Source organism: Plecotus auritus (genome assembly GCF_963455305.1).
Source record: "Plecotus auritus genome assembly, chromosome: 7".
In the NCBI taxonomy this organism is placed as follows: domain Eukaryota; kingdom Metazoa; phylum Chordata; class Mammalia; order Chiroptera; family Vespertilionidae; genus Plecotus; species Plecotus auritus.
This window is the reverse complement of record NC_137774.1, coordinates 120,074,112-120,097,931: the sequence shown is the minus strand read 5'-3', so window position 1 is coordinate 120,097,931 and position 23,820 is coordinate 120,074,112. Positions and strand designations below refer to the sequence as shown.

The window sequence follows — 23,820 nt, the reverse complement described above, 5'->3', positions numbered from 1 at the left end:
CCCACAACTTCACCTCAAAGAAATACTGTTAACACTTTTAACACTTTTATTTATAGTGTGTACAACTACACAAATATTTATTTATTTAAAAATTTATAGCCTGCCTCTCAATACTATATTTTGAACACCTTTCCATGTTTAAAATATATGTAAATAATTTTATATCTGCATAATATTTTATTGGGTATGAATATACCTATCCCCTTTCATTATACACTTAGGTTGTTTCATTTTTCTTGCTATGTAAACAGAACCTTCTTACATATAAGTGGGGCAAAAGTAGGTTTACAGTTATTTGTATGAAAAATAATACAAATAAACTCAATTTCATGTATTCACAACTATAAACCTGCTTTTGCCCCCCACTCTGTATATGATTGTGTAGATTCTCAGGATAAATTCCTCTTGTGGAGTTACTTGGTCAAAGGAGTTTCTTGGGCTTTTGACACGTATTGATGAGACATAATTTTTAAAAGTCTCTGGTTTAAATTCATCAGTGAGTATAATTTTGCAGAGCCAGGTTCTTAAGTACTTTAGTAAAATTATTCTTCAGACATGCACAAGTAAATGTACTCATTGTGCTTTGTGTTTGGAGGAACTTAGGTGTATTCTTTTGACTGTCAGGATGAACTCTTAGATGTGGTTTACATTAGTTTCCCTTTAACATGGAACATAATACTTTTTAAACCTAGGGGAAAATGGAAACCATAAAATACATTCCTCTAGCATTTCAAGTCAAAGTGTATAAACTTAGTTGATAATACCATCTTATTGACTGAAGCTTTTGTTTTCCATATGGGCCCATTGATTAGAGTTCTACGTCTTTCTTGTATACTAGAGGCCCGGTGCACAAAATTTGTGCACGGGGCTGTGTGTCCCTCAGCCCAGCCTGCACCCTCTCCAATCTGGGATTCCTCTCACAATCCAGGACTGCTGGCTCCCAACTGCTAGCCTGCCTGGCTTCCTGATTGCCCCTAACCGCTTCTGCCTGCCAGCCTGATCACCCCCTAACCACGCCCCTGCCAGCCTGATTGATGCCTAACTGCTCCCCTTCCAGCCTGTTTTCCCCTAACTGCCCTCCCCTGCAGGCCTGGTCACCCCTAACTGCCCTCCCCTGCAGGCCTTGTCCCCCACAACTGCTCTCCCCTGCAGGCCTGGGTCCCTCCCAACTGCCTTTCCCTGCAGGCTTGGTCGCCCCCAACTTCCCTCCTCTGCCAGCTTGGTCACCCCTAACTGCCCTCCCCTGCAGGCTTGATCGCCCACAACTGCCCTCCCTTGCAGGCCTGGTCCCTCCCAACTGCCTTCCCCTGCTGGCCATCTTGTGGTGGCCATCTTGTGTCCACATGGGGGCAGGATCTTTGACCACATGGGGGCAGCCATCTTGTGTGTTGGAGTGATGGTCAATCTGCATATTACTCTTTTATTAGATAGGATAGAGGCCTGGTGCACGGGAGGGGGCCAGCTGGTTTGCCCTGAAGGGTGTCCCAGATCAGGGTGGGGGTTCCCGTGGGGCGGCCTGGGCGAGGGGCCTGTGGTGGTTTGCAGGCCGGCCACGCCCCCTGGCGACCCAAGCGGAGGCCCTGGTATCTGGGGTTTATTTATCTTCTACAATTGAAACTTTGTAGCCTGGAGCGGAGCCAAGCCTTCTGCTTGCTCTGTGGCAGCAGCCATTTCTATTGGGATTTATGTATCTTCTATAATTGAAACTTTGTAGCCTTAAGCGAGGCCTGGGCCGGCCAGGGTGTGTGGAAAGCTTGGCTTCTTCCATCGCCGGGGGCAACCCTAGCCTCCTGCTCTTTCCAGCTCTGTGGCTGCCACCATTTCTGTTTGGATTTATGTATCTTCTATCATTGAAACTTTGTAGCCTTGAGTGGAGGCCTAGGCTGGCAAGGGCAGGCGGAAAGCTTGGCTTCCTCCATTGCCGGGGAAACCCAAGCCTCCCTCCTGCTCTCTGTGGCCGTAGCCATCTTGGTTGGGTTTATTTGCATATTCGCTCCTGATTGGCTGGTGGGTGTGGCTGGTGGGCATGGCTTGTGGGTGTAGCAGAGTGGTGGTTAATTTGCATATTACTCTTTTATTAGATAGGATGATATGTGCTGCCCATGTTGCATCTATAATTTCTAGGTCCTTTTTTTTCAGGTGGTTTGAGAACTTAAACACTTTGAAGCCTGGGTGCAAATATCCTTTTAGGACCCTTGTCCCCCATTCTTTTTGCTTTTCTTGCTAATACTTAATTTGGCAGCAGCGTTATTTTGGGGTCTTGCTTTTTTAGGGTCTTTCTGATACATAACCCAATTTTCATAGAAACTATTCATTTTTGTATTTTTTCATTTAATGTAATACTTAATTATTACATAACTGCAATTATAATTTTAAATAGCATAAACTGGCTTATTCTCGGTAAGAATGCAGATGCATAAATGCTTGGACCTTCTAGAGCAGTGGTTCTCAACCTTCCTAATGCCGCGACCCTTTAATAAGTTCCTCATGTTGTGGTGACCCTCAGCCATAAAATTATTTTCGTTGCTACTTCATAACTGTAATTTTGCTACTGTTATGAATCGTAATGTAAATATCTGTGTTTTCCAATGGTCTTAGGGTCACAACCCACAGATTGAGAACCGCTGCTGTAGAGCCTAAGACCATCGGAAAACACAGATATTTACATTACGATTCATAACAGTAGCAAAATTACAGTTATGAAGTAGCAACGAAAATAATTTTATGGCTGGGGGTCACCACAACATGAGGAACTTATTAAAGGGTCGCGGCATTAGGAAGGTTGAGAACCACTGTTCTAGAGAGTAACCCTTTAGTTGTAGGCATTCACAAGGCAGTTGGCATCAGAAAATGTCTTACCCAGGAAATGGAAAACATTGGTTAATTTGGAAGTTTGTTAAAAGAACATCCACCTTGTTTGTTGAAATGAAATATATCCTTCCTTTACTGAAAGAAATGACTCTTCCTTTACTATTTTATTATTGTTTTACAAGTTAAGGTTTGTATTATCTCAGGTATTTATTTGTTTCAATCCTTGATTTTTGACATTAAACTCTGTATCTGAAACATTTTATGCAGATTCTTTATGTAGCCACAGCTCTTGTTTTTGTTTGATACTCTCGTTGGTCATTGACATTCTCTAGCAAGAATGCCTCCTTTTCCTCTTAAATGTTCTCCTTGACAGATATTTAAAATAATGTGCTTCACATCAAACAGACTGTCAAAGTTCAGTGGGAAGGCAGGGGAGGAGTGGTTAGAGATCAACCAAAGGACTTGTATGCATGCATATAATATAAGCATAATCAATGGACACAGACACTAGGGAGGTGAGGGCATATGCGCTGCGGGGGGGGGGGGGGAGAGTGGCTGGGGGGAGGTCAATGGGGGAAAAAGGAGACATATGTAATACTATATGTAATACTTTAAACAATAAAAAAATTGTGCTTCAGAGCTACAACATTAAACTAGCAAGTAGTTCATCTTTTTTGTGTCTTCCTCCCAGCACTAAAATGTTGATTTTTGCTCATAGGAATGCAGAACTGCACAGAAAATAGCAATTGTGATTAGATAGAGTAAATCTAATACAGCGTAGAATTTGAAAATGGTGGAAATTTTATTGACTGAATATTTTAGTTTGGTAAGGTCAAATCAATGTCTATGTAATGCTGCCCTTTAGGCTATTTCAACTAGAAAATCTTGAGCAGTATATAAATTTAAATTGCTGTCTTAACAAATTGTATCTGTCATTTAATATCTGTTTTATTGTGTGAATGCAATTATAGCAAATGAGCATAGCCTTTAGATACACTAGTCCCTAGGGATATTTTGAGAATAGTTATAGTGTCTTTACAGTCAAGACAGCCATGGACAAATGTGTTAGAAGTCAGATGTAAAACCTGTATATTAAAATCTCTGAAACAGGATTATCTGAAGTTACCTTGTTCCACACTGCCTGAAGTCCTCCGTGGACACCACTGGTGCTGATTCTGAAAGACTTCAAGAGGCCAAAGTTGTTGCCTGTGTTATTATTTGGTATTTATGGCGCAGAAGACAAAATGAGGTTTCTGGGCTCTTCTGGCTTTACTAGTATCTACTGATAAGTGCTGTGAGCAACATTTAAGCATCATCTTTTACAGTTAAAGTGTGGGGGGAAATTTTCTGATGGATCTTAAAGAGAAATACTAGTGTGCTTGGCTGAAAAGTAAAAGTGTTTATTTGCTTATGCTTTTGAAGCTCCTACCCTAATTACTTAATAATATATTAGCAATAAATACTTTATTAATGTAGCACTTTATAGTTTGCAAAGTGGTGTGACCCACTTATTGGGCAATGATAATCTAATAACTGGCAAGCCAGTTATTATTCCCATTTTAAAGTGAGAAAACTGAAGTTTCAACACACACTTACATGGTGGAGCCAGAATTAAAGTCCCCAGGTTTCTATTTACTACACTTTATGCCTCCTAAACCATAATGAATTTAAGTTAAATATTGACTTTAAGAAAACAAGAGGAAATGTAGTAAGAAGTCTGAAGAATCATTGTTCACTGGTGATGAAATGAGGTGACTCAGAGCCCATGATCACTGAGGTAACTACTAAGCCCTGCATCACAGTAGGTGTTAGAAGGACTTTGATGCCCTCATAGCTAGCATGTTAATTTTATCTTACTACAGGTTTCAGTGAACCTGGGTTCAGCCCCTGGAGAATTTATGAGCAGACATGGAGATAATTTTCATTAATTAATACTGCCTTTTAATGTATTGGGTACTGCCTTTTAATGTATTGGGTGTTGCTACTTTCATTTCAACTTTTCAGCATTTATTGCAGGCTTCTTCCCCGCTAGGTACTAGAGATACAGAGGCATTGTCTAAGTGTGAAGCAAAATTTATAATTGTAGTTTACTTATGCAGAAATTCCCTTCCCTATGGTATACCAGGCCTTGAAATTTTTCTACACCTTCTGTCCTTCAGATTGTAATTCTTTAATAAGTGAAAAGTTACTAAGATTAAAATGTACCCATTAGTCTAGAAAAGTATCTGAAGCAGTTTTTGGAACTTAGTATTTCATCATAAATGTGGAAGACTTGTATAAGCATGTAGTATGCACAGCTTCCATTTTCCAGGTTTCAGAAGCTGCCAGTGAGTGGTGTGTAGTGTGGAGAGAGATGACTCATAATTGGGGAATGGTTGTTTTGATCTCTCCTGGTAGTTTCTGTAGAATATTGGCAGGGCAGCCAGCACAATTAACACTGCACAGTCTAATTATAAACACAACTCTGTGGACAGAGGCTATGGAGAAGCAAGCCTGCACTGGATAATTTTCTAACTTGGCAGAATTACTTTAGAATAATGACTAGATAATGTCGAGTTTACTCTAAATCAAGCTTTTCCGAGATTGTCCAGAGAGTTACCATTGGGAGGAAACAATATTTGTGGATGTCTCACTGGGTTATTTTTTTCAGGGCCCACCTAAGCATTTATTTATTGCAGTTCTTCTAACCTTTTCATCCTAAGACAACAGATAGGCATCTTAATGTTTAGAGGAGAGTAGGAGAAAGAGAGTGGGACCTTTTTTCCAATAATAGTTGAATTGATTTTTAAAAGGTAAAAGAAACTAGGAATTTCAAACCATTACATTGGAATAGTGTAATTAAAGAGGGAGAAAAGACAAGCCTGTGGGCTGAGGAGAGTGAAGATGGTGGGATAAGGGTCTGATGATGAAGTGGTCACAGCAGCCATGCATGCTTGAGAGAAACTGAGAAGTTTATAACATGTGTGTGGTCTCATACTAGTCAGAGGCAGAGCAGGCACTGTGCGTGGTTGTGTGTCCTTTGGGATTTGCAGAAATGTGGCTGAGAGCCAAGGACCGATTTAGTTAGTTTATATATAGGTTTTGGTCATTGGGTCACTGAGATTCAGAACAGAGGTGCTAGCTGTGGAGATTGATTTCATATAATTGTAATCTGAACTATTACAAGATAGTTGTATTTCTGCAGAATGAGCCTCAGAGTTGTGACTACCCTAAATGAAGTAAGCACTTTAATTCAGATGTTTAAAAATGAGGCCTTTTTTTTACCTTTAGATTTTCCTGTTGAGAATTACTCAGTTAAAATTTTAAATGGGCACTTAAAAAGGTTTTTCATTTTTTAAAAATATGCAAAAATTTAAATATAGAAATAGATGAGTTAAGTATAGTTTTTTTTTCTTAGGAATACTTTTTTACTTTTGAAGAGATCATATGAGGTTTCGAAGGAACTTGTTTGGTTCATTTTAAATACTTGCATTAACAAAAAAAATTTCCCTAGATTTTTATTTAAGAGTACGGGGAGAAAATACGTATTTCTAAATTTGAGTATAACTAGTATTATCACTAGCTAAATGATTTTGTGTTTGCCGGATAGTCTTGAAAGAGGGACAGATAAGACTGTTGGGCTTGTAAAAGAGAGTCTCTGTCTGTAGCCAAGGAATCAATTCTGATTTGTCTCTTTAATGAACCTAACTAAACTTTTGGGGAGATATGAAAAATTAGTCTTGGAGATCTGCTATACTTGATTTATGCGGATTTTTAGGCCAGTTTCTAGAAGAATATGATTTAGAGCCAATAAGACTGCCTTACTGTCCTCCAGAAGCATTTTTTGCTCAATTAATTTTCTGTTGTTCCTCTGTTTCATTAATTTCTGCTCTATTCTTTATTACTTCTTCCATTTCTATTTAATTTGCTATTCTTTTCTAGATTTTTAGGGTGGAAACATAACATTTATCTTAAACCTTTTTCTAATATATACACTTAAGTGGTAAATTTCTCTCAAATTTTGAATTATTTCAGATATTTTCTAAATACCTTGTCATTTATTCTTTGACTCATGGATTATTAGACGTTTATTTTTTATTTTCAAATATCTAGGTATCTAGATAATTTATTGTTATGATTTTTTAAATTGTTTCCATTGTGGTCAGAGAATATAGTCTCTGAAAAAAGCTAGGTTTGTCTTTTGAAATTTATTACATTTATTTTATGGCCCAGCCTATAATCCATATTAATGAATGTTTTATATCTATTCTGCAGTTATTTGGTATAATGTTCTATAAATGTCAGACCAAATTGGTTGATAGTATTGTTCAGATAGCCTATGGCTTTACTTATTTGTTGTCTACTTATTCATGCAATTATGACGATAGAGATGATAAAAATCTTTAATTATGGTTGTGTATGTTTCAATTTCTTCTTGAATTTTACCATTTTCTGTTTTATAAAATTTGAAGCTCTATTCTTAGGTACATTTTTATTTAAGGTTAGTATCTTATCCTGATGAGTTTCTTCTTTTATCATCATAAAATTTTATTCTACTTTGTTAACTTACTAGCTGTACTAGTTAATAATGCGGATTTTTTTCAATAGATGGAGTTACACATATATTGATATATATGTGATTTGATATGTATGCTGTTTTGTTGTATTGACAATAAGCTTCAAAACTTCATATGTCAAATTTGCTGAAGGTGTTAACATCATATATATTTTTACATTTAAAAATGTCGAATTTCGTGCCAAAAAGCATTTGTGGGAAGTTTTCATTCATTACTTTATTTTGAAGAAAAGTGCTGCTGAGTACTTCGGGAAGCTTATGGTGAACATGCTCCATCTCAAGATACCTGTGAATGCTGGTTTAAACACTTTAAAAGTGATGATTTCGATGTGAAAGACAAAGAACGTCCAGGTCAACCGAAAAAGGTTGAAGACCAACAATTACAAGTATTATTGGATGAAGATGCATGTCAAACTCAAAAACAACTTGCAGAAAGATTAAACGTTGCTCAGCAAACAATTTCCGATTGTTTACAAGCAATGGGAAATATTTTAAAGGAAGGAAAATGGGTGCCACATCAACTGAACAAAAGACAAATGGAAAACCAAAAAGTCATCAGTAAAATATTGCTTCAACGACACGAAAGAAGCCTTTTTTGAATCGAATTGTGACTGGCGATGAAAAGTGGATTTATTTTGAGAATCCCAAAAGCACAAAATCATGGGTTGATCCAGGTCTACCATCAACATCGACTGCAAGGCCAAATCGCTTCGGAAAGAAGACAATGCTCTGCATTTGGTGGGATCAGGAAGGTGTGGTGTATTATGAGCTTCTAAAACCAGGTGAAACCATTAATACTGATCGCTACTGACAAGAAATAATCAATTTGAACCACATTTTGATCGTAAAACAACTAGAATGTTCCAGAAGACACGGCAAAGTAATTTTGCTTCATGATAACGCACCACTTCAAAACCAGTTAAAGACACGTTAAAAGATCTTGCCTGGGAAGTATTAACCCACCCTCTGTATTCACCAGACCTTGCTCCTTCAAATTACCACTTGTTCCGATCGATGGCACACGCACTTTCTGAGCAGCATTTCAAAACATACAAAGAAGTGGAAAATTGGGTCTCTGAATGGTTTGCTTCAAAACAAGAAAAGTTCTGTTGGACGGTATCCACAAATTACCTGAAAAATGGGGGCGGGGCGGGGGGGGAATGTGTAGCTAGCGATGGACATTACTTTGAATAAAGCACTTTTGATGTTTCTCTTGAAATTATCATGTTTTCTTTGATTACAAAATCTGCTATTAACCGGTACACTTGGTATTTGTATATTTAAATTTAAAATGTATATCGTACAGCTAGTACATCCTTGAGTTTTGCTTTTTTTCTAATCCAGTGTGACAGTCTCCATCCTTTAGTTGGAATTTTGACCCACTTAGTTAATGTAATTATGTGGTTGTGTTTAAGTCCACCATTTTGACATTGTTTTCATTTATTCCTTTTGTTTTTTTATTCTCTGTTTCTCTAGTAATGCTTGGGTTAATTGGGTGTTTTTAATATTTCATTGTATTTTCTCTGTTGGCTTCTTACCTATACATCTTTTAAATTACTTTTTCATTGATTACTGTAAGGCTCATGATATGCAGTTTTAACTTACTAAAGTCTGTTTGTAATCAGTATTGTATCACTTAACATTTTACACTTGATCCTTCTCACTTTCTACTTCTCATTTTTCCTTTTCAGTTCACAAATACAATTTAATATAATTCCCCTTATTCACCCTCTCCATTCTTTGTATTCTTGTTGTCATTTCTTTTATTTTTATATATGTTAAAAACTAACATATTATTCTTACTTTAAGAAGGGAGTTTTAAAATATAGTCTTTTAAGGAAATTTTAAGAAGAAATAAAGTACATAAACTTTTGCCCTGTCAGGGTAGCTCAGTTGATTAGAGCATTGTCCCAATACACAAAGGTTGGCGGTTTGATCTCTGGTCAAGGCACAATCACAGAGCAATCAGTGAATGCATAAATAAGTGAAACAACAATGTTTTGCTCTCAAATCAATCAATAATTTTTAAAAAAGAATATAAATTTTATTCATATCAATTTATTTGTAATTTCTGACTTTTTTATTTCCTTCCTGAAGATCTGAATTTCTTTCTGGTTTAATTTCCCTTCAGCCTAAAGAACCTCCTTTATAATTTTTTTAAAGTGTTCATATGCTTGAAATTAATCTGTCAGCTTTCATTTATTCGAAAATGTCCTTATCTTTTTTTTTTTGAATGATATTTTCATTGGGTATAGAATTCTGAGTTGACAATTTTTTTATTCCAGCCTCTTCAAAATCTGTCTAGTGTATTTTCCATTACATTTTTCTTTTTTATATACACACTTGTTTCAGGCTCCTTTAAAATTTTTTCTCTTTCTCTTAGGTCTTTAGCAGTTTGATCATGATGTAACTAGGTATGATTTTCTTCGTATTTATTATTTTTGAAATTTGATGAGTTTTTTTTTGGATCTGGTAAATAGTGCTTTCATCAAACTTAATTTAATTTTAACTCTTATTTTTTTTATCTTCTTATGTATCTGTTAAGCCATCTGATATTGTCCTGATAATCCCTGATGCTATGTTCATTTTTCTTTAATCCCTTTTTCTTTTTGTTCCTAAAATTAATAATTGCTAGTGACTAGTGACCTGTCAAGTTCATTGACTCTTTCTTCTGCTATCTCCAATCTACTAAGTCCAATCAGTGAGTTTTTCATTTTAGTTATTGAGCCTTTCAGTCCTATGATTTTAATTTTTTTCTTACTTTTTTGTTGTTTGTTTTTGTTTTTTTGTTTTGTTTTTAGTTTTAGTTTCTCTCTGAGATTCCCATCTGTTCATATATTCTCTTTTGTTGTTGTTGTTATTATTTGAACACATTTTCTTTACTCTTTGAGACATATTTCTAATAGCCACTCTAAAGTTTCTACTAAATACAGTGTCTGGGTCAACTTAAAGCCTGTTTCTAATGACTTAGTTTTTTTCTATGGATCACATTTTCTAGTTTCTTTGAATGTCCAGCAATTTTTCATTATGTATTGGACAGTGTTGATGATACATTATTGAGATACTGAATATTTAAAAAAATTTCTTTGTAGAGTATTGGCTTTTGTTTTAGTAGGCAGTTTAGTTACTGGCTCAACTTTGTGTAAGCTTGGTTCTTTATTTTATTAGGACAGATCTGTGGAAGGCTCAAGGTTTTTTCTCAGGCCCCTCTAATGTAGCAAGACTCCTCCAAAGTCTGTATCCCCTATGAATTTTATTAGGGCTTGGTTTTAAACTTTGTTAGTGTGGGGCTAGAGCAGACCTTATTCTTGGGTGTGCTTTTGCTCTTAAAGTGAAGCCTTTCTAGTGTTTCAAGTTGATGCCTAGAGTGCTAATGAGTTCTCTTTGCTCAGTCTTGGGTTAGATTGCCAATGTATTCCTATTCTGCTTGACTTGTAGCTTTTCTATTCTATATTAACCTTATCACAGCCACCCTTTGGTAAGCCTCATGTAGTTATGTCCTGCATTGATTAAGGACTCTCAGGATACCCGTGTACAAACCTTTTATGCCCCTCCCCGCCCCTGCACAGTTCCCTCCTCTCTGGTGCCCTGTCTCTGTCCACCAGCCCTGCTCTGCTTGCAGTTTAGCTCACTGTACCAATGAGGAAATTGTCCTTAGGCAGAGAATCAGAGAAAATATGGGCTCACCTTTTCCTTCTCTCAGAGATCACATTCTTGTGCTGTCTGTTACCCAATACCTCAAAATAGTTGCATTGTTTTAATAGTTGTTTACAAGAGGAGAAAGTGTCTGGTACAGGTTACTCTGTCATATTGGAGGTTCAAATCTCCAACAGCATTTTTATATGTGTTGAAGTGAACTGTAGGGGTTTCATAAAAGGGAAAAATAAATCTTAGTCTCTCTTATAACTGAAGAGAGTAAAGGGAGCTTATGGTGCTCATGAACTGAACCTTTTCTCTCTGATCTTGCCTCTAACCCTCAGTCATCCATTCACTTCTTTCTTCAGAAAAGGGGAGAGGGGAACAGAAGAGAGAAAGACCTTACTTGGATCTTGAATCCTGGGTTATGACCTTGGGCCTCTCAACTGAAAAATAAATGTGGTTTGTGAAAAATAACTATATTTTAGGGGTAACAGTAGAAATGCACACAAGACTTTCTGTGTTTGTGTTTTATGATACTGCTTATGCATTGAGATTTAAGGAAACAGGATGTGGGGGAAGGGACTACTTAGAACATCTTCAAAACTTGTTCTTTCTTAATGACTGCCCTTCAGATTCCGATGAGATGATGACATATCTAGACTTGTAACTTAACCATAAGCATTGGGATTGGGGGTGGGTGGAGAATTTTTTGTCAGATTAGAGCTGTTCAAAAAAGTCACCTTCTTTTGTTCTAAATTGTAATCTTTTTCTTTTCTTTTTAAGCTTAAATGTCTTTAAAATAAAATCTCTTTGATGAAAGAAGATTGCTCATAGGCAGATAGTTACTTTTTTTGGTAATTAGCCATCACTTCAGAAATTTAATGAAGTTTCCATTTGGAGAGATTTAAATGCTGTCTCAGGCTTGGAGTTTTTAGCTCTATTTAAATGTGTCATTGGGGCCTCAGAAGACTAATCTTTTATTTTTAGAGCCTAATTTGGTTGCTGTATTACCTAATTAAATATAGTAAATCTCGTATCTGCCCAAGAAGCCTTATTTTTATTAGCCCTATTCTTGTAAAATTGTTTTTGGCTTATTGATTTGGAAATACACTCCATTTTATTTTCTCTGAAAATATGATGGTAATTTGAAGGAATTAAAGTCTGTTGGAAGTTTGCTCTTTTTAATTCAAGTTCTTCACCATGTTTGCCATAGCTTTACTTTTACTTTTAACAGTCCTTTATAGGTAAGGAAGGTGAAACTAAAGCATGTTTGGTAACCTGTTTGAGATCAAACATTTAGTGAAAGAGCCAGGATTTTAACTTCTGTCTAAAGTTAGGCCTTTAAAATAAAATAAAATGAAGCTAGGCCTTTAACTCTATAATATGCTATTAATCAAATACCTTCACTTGGCTATCTGACAGATATTAAATATGGCATGTCCCATATCCCATACCAAATACCATCTCATACTCTGTTCTCACTATTGACCCCCCCGCCCCCCCCCCAAAAAAAGAGAGAGTATGAAAACCTATATTTTCCAATCTCAGTGAATGGCATTCCTTCTTTTAGTTATCCAAGCCAGAATTGTAAAGAGAATTGACCTATACTTACCTCTGTCTCTTCACCCTACAGTCCCATCCAGCCCAAGCTGGTTTCAAAAATTCCTGTGTAATTCTCCTTCAACACAACTCATTGTCATGTTCTCCTTTTTACTTCCACTGCTACTGTGACAGTTTGAGAACTTTATATTGACCTGGATTGCCTTTATTGTGACAATGCAACTCATTGCTTCTCACATTATCTGAGATGAAGAACTAAGGTTTCTTTTTTGTTTTTAATCTGTTGCAGAAATCTTGTAGGCATATAAAAAATGAATCCTTGGAAAACTAAAATGAAAAAAGACATGAAAAATATGTTCCCTTTTGAATTTGACAGATTATAAAATTACTCTGAAATTTCTGTAGTAGTTCTCAAATACTAATTTTCTATGTGTATCCTGTCTCAGACAGATAAACAATTTGCCGATTGGCGCTGGTCCATAGACAACATTGAGGAACACCAATTCATGGTATCTGATGAAAAGAAATGTCTTCAGCTTTCTCAGATTATAACCACATGGGCCTATGTTATTTAAAACTGAAATATTTCAACTAGGACATTCTTTGCTCTTGGCTTATAGAGAGCTTGTATATGTGGATTTAAGAGGTTTTAGAAAATTTCCTGTTTCTTTAAGACGCCTTCTTTCAATGTGAATAAATCCCATGTGACAAAGGGGTAGTCATGTGTTACATTATAACTTAATGCTAAGATCAAAGTTTACCAACTTCAGGATCTAAAGCAACATTTTCTTAAATAGGCTTAAAGTACAGTCTTCATCGGCTACCTGTAATAAAAGTGATTTCCCCTCATTTGATATATTTAACTTGATATGATTGCACACATATACAAAAGTTTGTTTCTAATGGGCAATAAAAGCAGATGGGTTGATGTGTTCCATTTACGAAAGATTAAAATTCTATATACGTATTAATCCGACTGGGTGAGAAATAATAAAGTTATCTGGATTTTGACAGGCATCTGACTAAGTCCTTGTCAAAGTTTTGAAGTTGATGAATTGGGACAGGAGATGCTAAAATGGTCAGACTGTGGATTATCCCTTGGCTTTAAACAGGGCATGGCTTAGGAATCCAAAAACTCAAAAACAAAGTTCTAGAGGGATAGATGAATTCAGGAATGGAAATGCTCTAAATATTAAGCTGAGATCATACCTAGAGTTAGTTTAGAAATTTATTAAACGAAACCATACTGCCCAGACCCCCATTATTGTCTATATCAGGTCTGACACAGAACAAAACACATGGACAGATGCCTAAGAGAACATAGTCTTCCTATGTGAGATTTTTTTTTTTTAATCATAAAAGAAGGTCTTTTAGACATTTTAAAATGAAAAGGCAAATTTAAGCAACTAATCTGCAGCATGGCCAGGTACTAAAAACTTACCACAGAAGATTTCTAACCATTAATTGTTCATTAAGAGTTAAAAAAAAATTTAATTCAATTACAGCAATATTTGCTGTCAACTAGACTCCCAAACACGGTAAACTATCAAAATAAAACAAAACTTTGTCACAGAAATTGGGGTGCTATAGGAAGTTTAGGAGACTAAATTCCCAAAGCAGGATGTTATAACTATCACCCTTCTTCCATTTCCAGATCATACACAGGAGATGGATAGATGGTAACTTGCTAAACCCACACCGAGAAAGTGATTAAAAGTTTTATTCAAAGAAAACTTAAACTAGCATAGCTTTTGTACAGTTTAGGATGGAGAGGAGGAAGGAAAAGGCAACCTAATAGGTATTTCTATGCTCCCAAAGCAAAAGAAAGGGGTGAGATAAAGTGAAAGAATATGTATTTTAAAAGGTAATAAAGAAAAAATAAGTAAGTTTTGTTATTTACATTGTAGCAAGTTCAGCTGAGTTATGGAATAGCAGGTGTTCACCAGGTGGACTGGATGGAAAGGAGAAATGATGACATTGTAGGCGAAGGGAACAGAGAGGAGAGAAGGCATGTGGAGGACAGCATGAAATAGCAGCCTGGCTTGTTCTCAGAGTAGAAAGCAGTTTGGGATGGCAGGAGCACACCCAGGCATGGAGTGACTAGTGTCTAGCTGATCATGGAGAAGAAGGCTTACACCAGTGCTTCTCAAACTTATGGGCACTTAAATCACCTGAGGATTTATTAAAATTCAGATTGAGGGAAGGGACTTGAGAGTCTGCTCTTCTAAAAAGCTAGTTTTGAGCAGCAAGACTATAAATTTTGTCTTAATATTTATTGATACTTTGTTTCATGGATTATGAGTTGCCACTGTTATTTAGTGTTTGTTGAATAGCACAAAATACTTGGCATTTCTGTTAAGCTAGATATTAAGTAATTTTATGTAAGTTTGCTCTGCTGATGGAGAAATAATACTCTTAGCAACTTCATTGACAAATACAAAATAAATAATTTATATAAAGCGCTCATCACTTATTGAATTAGTTGAGTAGGGGCATGCAACATTATAATGGAAAGAATCTAAAATTTGTTATCAGGTTTTTAGAACTAAGCTCCAGTTTCAGTTTTGTGACTAAATAACTGTGATTGTATGAAGATAAATTAACCCAACAGTTGTCTGAAATAGGTATAATACTTTCCATTTTATAGAATTGTTGTGAGAGTTAGAAATGATATGTATAAAGTACCTTGTAGGAAAGTTTAATGGGGGTTTCAATGATCAAACTTTTGAGATCCCTTAAAAGCTAAAATTGTGTGATTCTTAAATAAAGAACATTGAATGGCCCTAGCCGGTTTGGCTCATTGGATCCAAAGGGTCCCAAGTTCAATTCTGGTCAAGGGCATGTACCTTGGTTGCAGGCTCCTCACCAGCCTGGGACTTGGTCTAGGCTCGAGCAGGAGGCAACCAATCAATGTGTTTCTCTCACATCAGTGTTTCTCTCTGCCTTTCCCTCTATCTTCTACTCTCCCTAAAAATCAATGGAAGAATATCCTCGGGCAAGGATTGCAACAACAAAAAATAGAACATTGAATGATCTGATCTTAGGAATTATTGATCTATGTGTGATTATTTACTCATCTATTTTTTGAGTCTTTTTTCTCAGTGACTCTTAGCAAGTTGGAGACTGTGGTTCTTTGTAGTTTATAAAAGCTTTTACCACTACCCAACCCCAAGGTCCACTTATACTCATGGCGAATATAAAATGGTTGTTACAGAAGGGTTTATGTTGTACGTCTGAATGCTCTGGAAGCATGAGAAAATAGGTTGGATTACAGTTTTATCTGATTTTTACCATTCTTTTGTTTTATTTTTAGTATATCTTGATTATGGAAATTTTCTATATGATTTACTACTTTCAGTTTGCTGTGGAACAGGAACATCCCTCTACCAGGAGAAAAAAATAACCCAGCCTTTTGTTTAGCTATTATTTAAGCCTATATAGAGCACACCAGTGATTCTCCTTAGGGAGTCAGAGAAGAGACCCACAGAGACCCTAAAAGCAGGGATTCTGGGTTCTGGTGCCAGTACCCCATAAGGGGGATATGGACTGTGGGTGGGTAGGGCACATCTCTTTGATATTATTGACTCCTCACCCGGGGGTGGGGGGGTAGGGGGGGCAGGCACAACCAGAATCAGGCCAAAGCAGGGCCTTTTAAGTTTAGGACAAGGGCCCAGGTTGTTGGGCAGGAGTGTATTAAGGAAATTAGTATTTAATCTCAGTTACCTTTTTTTGATACTAACCTTTGTATTTAGCTTTCTTGTTTCATGACTAGTATACTTTTATTTATGCCTGAGTTTTTAATGGATACAAGAAAATTATAGCATCTTATTAGTTCAGTAGCTCTGAGATGGAAATAAATCTTAGTGATAAAAAATTCTTAGATTAAATGCAGTCTTGCTAGTAGACATTTTATTATGAGCTTTTCTTCCTAACTCTATGCCTTGTCCTTATGTTTTGTTTTTTTAGATCGGCTTCCACTCCCTAGGAATATGATTGAAAACAGCATGTTTGAGGAAGAACCAGATGTGGTGGATTTAGCCAAAGAGCCTTGTTTACATCCTTTAGAGCCTGACGAGGTGGAGTATGAGCCCCGGGGTTCACGACTGCTGGTGCGGGGTCTGGGTGAGCATGAGATGGATGAGGAGGAAGAGGATTATGAGTCGTCTGCCAAGCTGCTGGGCATGTCCTTTATGAACAGAAGCTCAGGCCTTCGGAACAGTGCAACCGGCTACAGGCAGAGCTCCGATGGGACTTGTTCAGTACCCTCTGCAAGGACCATGCTGGTCTGTGCTTTTGTCATTTTGCTTGCCATTTCTGTAATAATGGTGATTTATCTACTGCCTAGATGTACCTTTACCAAAGAAGGCTGCCATAAGAAAAACCAATCAATGGGGCTAATTCAGCCAGTTGCAACCAATGGGAAGTTGTTTCCATGGGCGCAAGTCAGGCTTCCCACTGCCATTATGCCTCTGCACTATGAACTTAACCTGCACCCAAACCTAACCACAATGACATTCAAGGGTTCTGTGACAATTTCGCTTCAGGCTCTTCAGGCCACATGGAATATCATTCTTCACAGCACAGGCCATAACATTTCAAGAGTGACCTTTATGTCAGCAGTTTCAAGCCAAGAAAAACAAGTTGAAGTTCTGGAATATCCATTTCATGAACAAATCGCCATTGTTGCCCCGGAAGCCCTTCTTAAGGGGCACAATTATACCTTGAAGATAGAGTACTCGGCAAATATATCTAGTTCTTACTATGGGTTTTATGGTATCTCTTACACAGATGAAAATAATAAGAAAAAGTACGTAGCCCTCTTAAATAATTCTGTTTCTTTGCTCTGTGAGACTTCTGCAATATGGATTCCTTTGCCCACCCCAGAGACAGTAACTACAATTCTTTAACATTTAGGATGTTATGTGTGAAAGAGTAGAATGGAGATTTGGAAAAATGTGCTTTTTCTTTCTTAGTCAAAACCTTGAACATATATATAGTGGTGGGGTTGGGGACATGCTAATGGAAGGAAATGGATAAAGATTATACCTATTACAGTCTTTATCACAAAACATACATTATTTTGAGTTTTTTATATATTACTAGAGGCCCGGTGCTCCTCAGCCCAGCCTGCACCTTCTCCAATCCGGGGCATCCTCTCACAATCCTGGAGCGCTGGCTCCTAATCGCTCACCTGCCTGCCTGCCTGGTTGCCCCTAACTGCCCCCCCTGCCGGCCTGATCGCCCCTCACTGCCTCTGTGTGCCAGCCTGATCGCCCCTAACTGCCCCCTGCTGCTGGCCAGGTCGCCCCCAACTGCCCCCTCCCTGCCGTCTTGGTCGCTCCTAACTTCCCCCTCCCCCTATTGGCCTGGTCACCCCTTACTGCCCCCTCTGCTGGCCTGGTCGCCCCCAACTTACCCCCTCTGCCGGCCTGGTTGCCCCTAACTGCCCCCCCCGCTACCCCTAGTCACCCCTCACTGCTTCCCCTGCCAGCCTAATCGCCCCCAAAGCCTAATCGCCCCCAGCTGCCCCCCCCCTGCCAGCCTGGTTGATCCCAACTGCACCCCCCCCACCTGCCTGGTCACCCCTAACTGCCCCCCCCTGCCGGCCTGGTCGTCCCCAACTGCCCCCCTCTGCCAGCCTGGTTGCCCCTAACTGCCCCCCCCCTGCTGGCCTGTTGCCCCCAACTGCTTCCCCTGCTGGCCTGGTCACCCCCAACTGCCCCCCCTCATTGGCCTGGTCGTCCCTCACAGCCGGCCCCCCCCCCCCCCCCCCCCCCCCCCCCGCCGGCCTGGTAGCCCCACGCAGCTGCTGTTCAGTCATTTGGTCATCCCTCACTAACCCCCCTGCCAGCCTGGTCGCCCCACACAGCCTGCTTGTTCAGTCATTTGGTCATCCCTCACTAACCTCCCTGCCGGCCTGGTCATATGCAGCCATCTTGTGAGGGCGTGAGGGTTAATTTGCATATTACCTCTTTATTATATGGGATAAGATGAACCTAGTTTTCTGTCGCCTTACAGGATCTCTGTGGGAAGCAGAGTTAAGAGTATGGATTATTCTTTAAGACCTATTTTCCTTACGTGTGGAACTTTTAGGAGGTCCTTAGTGAATGAGAAAGAGGGTATTAAGATGTGTTGTTACATATGTCATTTTTAGTGTCTTTAATCTTTGCTGTCTTTTTTTTTTTTTTTTTTAATGCCACTGGCTATTTTGAATTTGACAGAATTTTTTTTTTTTTTTTAAATCTAAGAGAGACTTAATTTGGTTTTTTAAAAAAGTGACTCAAGCCTGGCCAGGTGTTGCTCAGTGGCTGAGCATCGACCTATGAATCAGGAGGTCACAGTTTGATTCCCAGTCAGCGCACATGCCCAGTAGAGGGCATGCAGGAGGCAGCTGATCAATGATTCTCATCATTGATGTTTCTATCTCTCACTCTCCCTTCTTCTCTGAAATTAATATATATATTTGTTAAAAGTGACTCAAAACATAAAAGTATTCAGCTCCCTATTTAGACCATGTATTTTGCATCTTAGTATTGATAGCATGTAGTTTGAATTTCCAGAAAGATGCAGTGTACACTGCATACAGGTTATTCTTAAAGTAGCAATAATGTCAATTTTCTTATGTGCTCAAAGTCCTTGTTAGATCTGCTTCACTCAGCTGGAGCATTGTCTCATAATTTTTGTAAACCAGCATGTGAATTACTGATGCCATTTGGCTAATGTATGCTGGTGTATTCAGAAAAATAGAAATGAATATTTAAAATCTATTTGAGAAAGTTTTTTGATCTTTCTTAAATGGGGAAAGAGACAAAAGCAGGATCTTTAGCCCTATTCTGATAAGTAATTCTTCTCTTTTTATGTAATGCCTTTAAAATAAATGGCATGCTGGCTCTTCATGGGATCTGACATTAAAAGCAAATTTATAATTGCAATGGTAGCTCGGGCTTCTTTGCTTTACTTCTCCTTCCGTAATCTCTGTCATTCTAGGAATTGTAGGATATACATTAAAAAAGTGTTCTTAGTGTACAAACAAACCTATGAGGCAAATCTTTTATCATCTCTTCCAAGCAGATTATTGCCCTTGGAGGCAAATCCTTTATCATCTCTTCCAAGTAGATTATTGCCCTTGCAGTAGGAGTCCTATAGTGCCTGCACTATGTAATGAGAGGGAAATGTTATGTGGCAGAATAAGATGGTTTGTGGTATGGTCACTTGTTGACTCTTGCTATGGCTGGATTGAGGTGTGGAAAATGCTAGAGAAATGGAACACACTTCCTTAAAATTAAGAAATAGAGTATTAAAAATAGTATTTTAAAATCTTAAATTAGTCTGTGAAACTCTGCTGTTACAAAAAATATATAAATTGATTAACCTACTTGGTTAGATAAAATGAGTGCCCCACAAGAATACATATTGTGATGCAAAATAAAAGTTTAGCAGGTTATTTATACCTTTGAAGATATTTGAAAACTATAATTCAAAGCAATTTTTTGGGTCTTTTTCCCACTTTTAATTTTGCATAGTTCTATTACAGAAGTTTTTTTGTACTTTTTATCCCCTCTGAGGTTTAAGAAGAACAAATATTTAAACAAGTAGGTAAAGTAATTAAGGGATATATTTCTTATTGATTGGAAAATCAGAGTATATGTAAATGCCAAACATGTATTGACACTGCTTGTGGTAAAGGAAGCTTACCAGTGTCATCTAAGAGGTGAAAATGGCCAGTAAATCTAGAAGTTGTTGATGTTAGACTTAAGGTCTAGATAAAAAACTGATGTTAAAGGAACTAGTAAACAAATTTAGGTTGGGGATGTGTTTTATTTCTTTGTCTTTCAATTTGTCTTTTTTTTTTTAAAATATATTTTATTGATTTTTTACAGAGAGGAAGGGAGAGGGATAGAGAGTTAGAAACATCGATGAGAGAGAAACATCGATCAGCTGCCTCCTGCACACCCCCCACTGGGAATGTGCCCGCAACCAAGGTACATGCCCTTGACCGGAATCGAACCTGGGACCCTTCAGTCCGCAGGCCGACGCTCCATCCACTGAGCCAAACCGGTTAGGGCCTGTCTGTCTTTTTCTTAAACTCTTGAAACATCTTCTTAACTGATCTCCTGGCTTCTAATCTTACCACACTTTCCTCTCTCCTTTTTCTCCCATCTTCTTCAGTGTTGTCAGACTCATATTTCTAGAAATACAGATCTGATCATGTTAGGATCCATTAGCAGTTCCTCATTTCTAACATGATTTAGTTCAAGATCTGGCCCTTGTTTTTTCACAACCATAGTGAACTTCATGAGCACTTTCCTGAATTCCAACGATAACAATAGCCCATATTTACTGAAAACTGAAGTGCTAGAAGCTGTTCTAACATTTTATAAGTTTAGTTGTTTATCCTATTAAACCCATTAAGAGCAGGATAGCAATATTTTATTTATTTTATGGATGAAGAGGCAGAGGCACATAGAGTAACTCATTTAACAATTTATGGCTAGCAAGTAGCAGAGGGGAAACTCAAACCCAAGGCCATTTTAACTCAGAGGCCACATTAATATTAATATTATTATTATTATTATTATTATTATTGTTTTAATTGACCTCATAGAGAGAAAGAGAGAGAGAGAAATATCAATGATGAGAGAGAATCATCAATTAGCTGCCTCCTGCAGGCTCCCTACTGGGGACTGCACCTGCAACCCAGGCATGTACCCTGACCAGGAATCGAAATGTGACCTCCTGGTTCATGGGTCAATGCTCAACCACTGAGCGACACTGGCTGGGCTGAGGCCACATTCTTAACCACTGTGTTGTACTGCCTCCCTAGTTCACACTCCTTTCCTTTATCCATTGTTATCCCCAGTGCTTTGAGTTCTCTTACCTGACCCCCAGCTAATTCATAATTGTCTTCAGCACTATTTATAGGTAGTACTCAAACTGCAACTGGTATTTCTGAAAGCAAATGAAGTCACTAATAAAAAAACAAGATTCAAGGTACTTAACATAAGTAAGATAGATTATAAGTATCATCAAACAGCAGCCTTCTCAAAGGGACTTTTATGTGAAATAGTTATTATTACATCTCTTTTAACAATAATTTAAGATTTTATTTGTCTTAGCATATTATGATCCAGGTTTTATCCAAAGTGATGGTCCATAAAGACTCTCTTATGAATAGTATGGCTATCATCAAACAAATATTATGGCTGTTAACAAACTTTATCCCCCTCGTGGCCTTCCTCCAAAATCTTTTGTTAACTGGGTAAGAATTTAGGAGTGGGGTGAAGAAATGTAATGTTAGAAATGTAATATATTTAAATGGTTTCATTTAAGTTGATTGTTATCTTTTTTACAGTTTACCCAATAGAAACAATTCTTTGGACAAATCCTTAACAGAAAGAAAGTACAATAATTTTAACTGTGAAAGAAGAGTTATCTAGCATTTATAATAAACATCTATGTAGGACTTTATAGCATACCAATAGTTTTTATTATGAAAAGTTTTATTTGATTCTAAAAATAACCCCTAGGTGTTTGTCTGGGGATCCTATCTCAGTCCTAAATTTGATAAATAAGGAAATTGAGACATAAGTCATTGATTTGCCTGATGTCAGAGGGGTGGTAAATTGAAGAGTTTATATCTTCTAACTACAAATCCCACACTCTTATACTTATCTTTTAAAAGTGGAAATTTAGCCCTAAACAAGTGAGGCTATCATGTCTAAAGTGGTAGTTGTCTATGTACCATAATAACTGGCTCCTGAAATATGCACACCAGGGCCACACTTGCCCTGATTATTCTACAGCCATGTTTGGATGATTTCCCAAATGTTTTATTCCTCTGCTTAATTGGAAACTTGCATTTCTCTTTTTCAAGTTTTTCTTTTAAACTTGCTTTACTCTCTTGCCGAAACCAGTTTGGCTCAGTGGATAGAGCATCAGCCTGAGGACTGAAAGGTCCCAGGTTCCATTCCGGTCAAGGGCACGTACCTTGGTTGCGGGCACATCCCCAGTGGGAGGTGTGCAGGAGGCAGCTGATCGATGTTTCTCTCTCATTGATGTTTCTAACTCTCTATCCCTCTCCCTTCCTCTCTGTAAAAAAATCAATAAAATATATTTTAAAATAAATAAATAAACTTGCTTTACTCCCAATCTTTATTTTATTTTTTTTAAATAAATCTTTATTCAGATTATTACAATTATTTCTCCTTTTTCCCCCCATAGCTCCCCTCCACCCATTTCCCACCCCACCTTCTGCCCTTACCTCCCCCCCACTGTCCTCATCCATAGGTGTATGATTTTTGTCCAGTCTCTTCATGAACCCCCCATACCCCTTTCCCCCTGAGAATTATCAGTCCACTCCCTTTCTATGCCCCTGATTCTATTATATTCACCAGATTATTCTGTTCCTCAGGTTTTTAATTCACTTGATTTTTAGGTTCGCTTGTTGATAGATATGTATTTGTTGTTCATAATTTTTCTCTTTACTTTTTTCTTCTTCCTCTTTAAGAATACCTTTCAGCATTTCATATAATACTGGTTTGGTGGTGATGAACTCCTTTAGCTTTTTCTTATCTGTGAAGCTCTTTATCTGCCCTTCAATTCTGAATGATAGCTTTGCTGGGTAGAGTAATCTTGGTTGTAGGTTCTTGCTATTCATCACTTTGAAAATTTCTTGCCACTCCCATCTGGCCTGCATAGTTTCTGTTGAGAAGTCAGCTGACAGTCGTATGGGTGCTCCCTTGTAGGTAATTAACTGTTTTTCTCTTGCTGCTTTTAATATTCTCTCTTTGTCTTTTGCTCTTGGCATTTTAATTATGATGTGTCTTGGTGTGGTCCTCTTTGGATTCCTTTTGTTTGGGGTTCTGTGTGCTTCCTGGACTTGTAAGTCTATTTCTTTCACCAGGTGGGGGAAGTTTTCGGTCATTATTTCTTCAAATAGGTTTTCAGTATCTTGCTCTCTCTCTTCTTCTGGCACCCCCATAATTCTGATGTTGGTACGCTTGAAGTTGTCCCAGAGTCTTCTTACATTATCTTCAACTTTTTGGATTTTTTTTTTTGCTTTTTGCTTTTTGCTTTTTCGGTTGAGTGTTTTTTGCTTCTTTGTATTTCAGTTCTTTGACTTGATTCTTGTGTTCCTTTATTCTGTTGTTGGGTCTCTGTATAATATTTTTTATTTCAGTCAGTGTATGTTTGATTTCTAGTTGGTCCTTTTTCATATCTTCGAGGGTCTCGTTATATTTATCGGCCTTTTCTAG

General features: G+C 37.7%; 1 protein-coding gene across 1 annotated transcript in view; it reads left to right on the top strand.

Annotated features, from left to right (window-relative positions):
- The window catches only part of LNPEP (leucyl and cystinyl aminopeptidase), an 89,565-nt gene that overhangs the window by 21,635 nt on the left and 44,110 nt on the right, over nucleotides 1-23,820 (top strand). Inside the window, 1 exon segment of the mRNA XM_080678497.1 lies at nucleotides 16,532-17,372. Within this exon segment, the coding sequence (XP_080534623.1) occupies nucleotides 16,532-17,372 (841 nt within the window).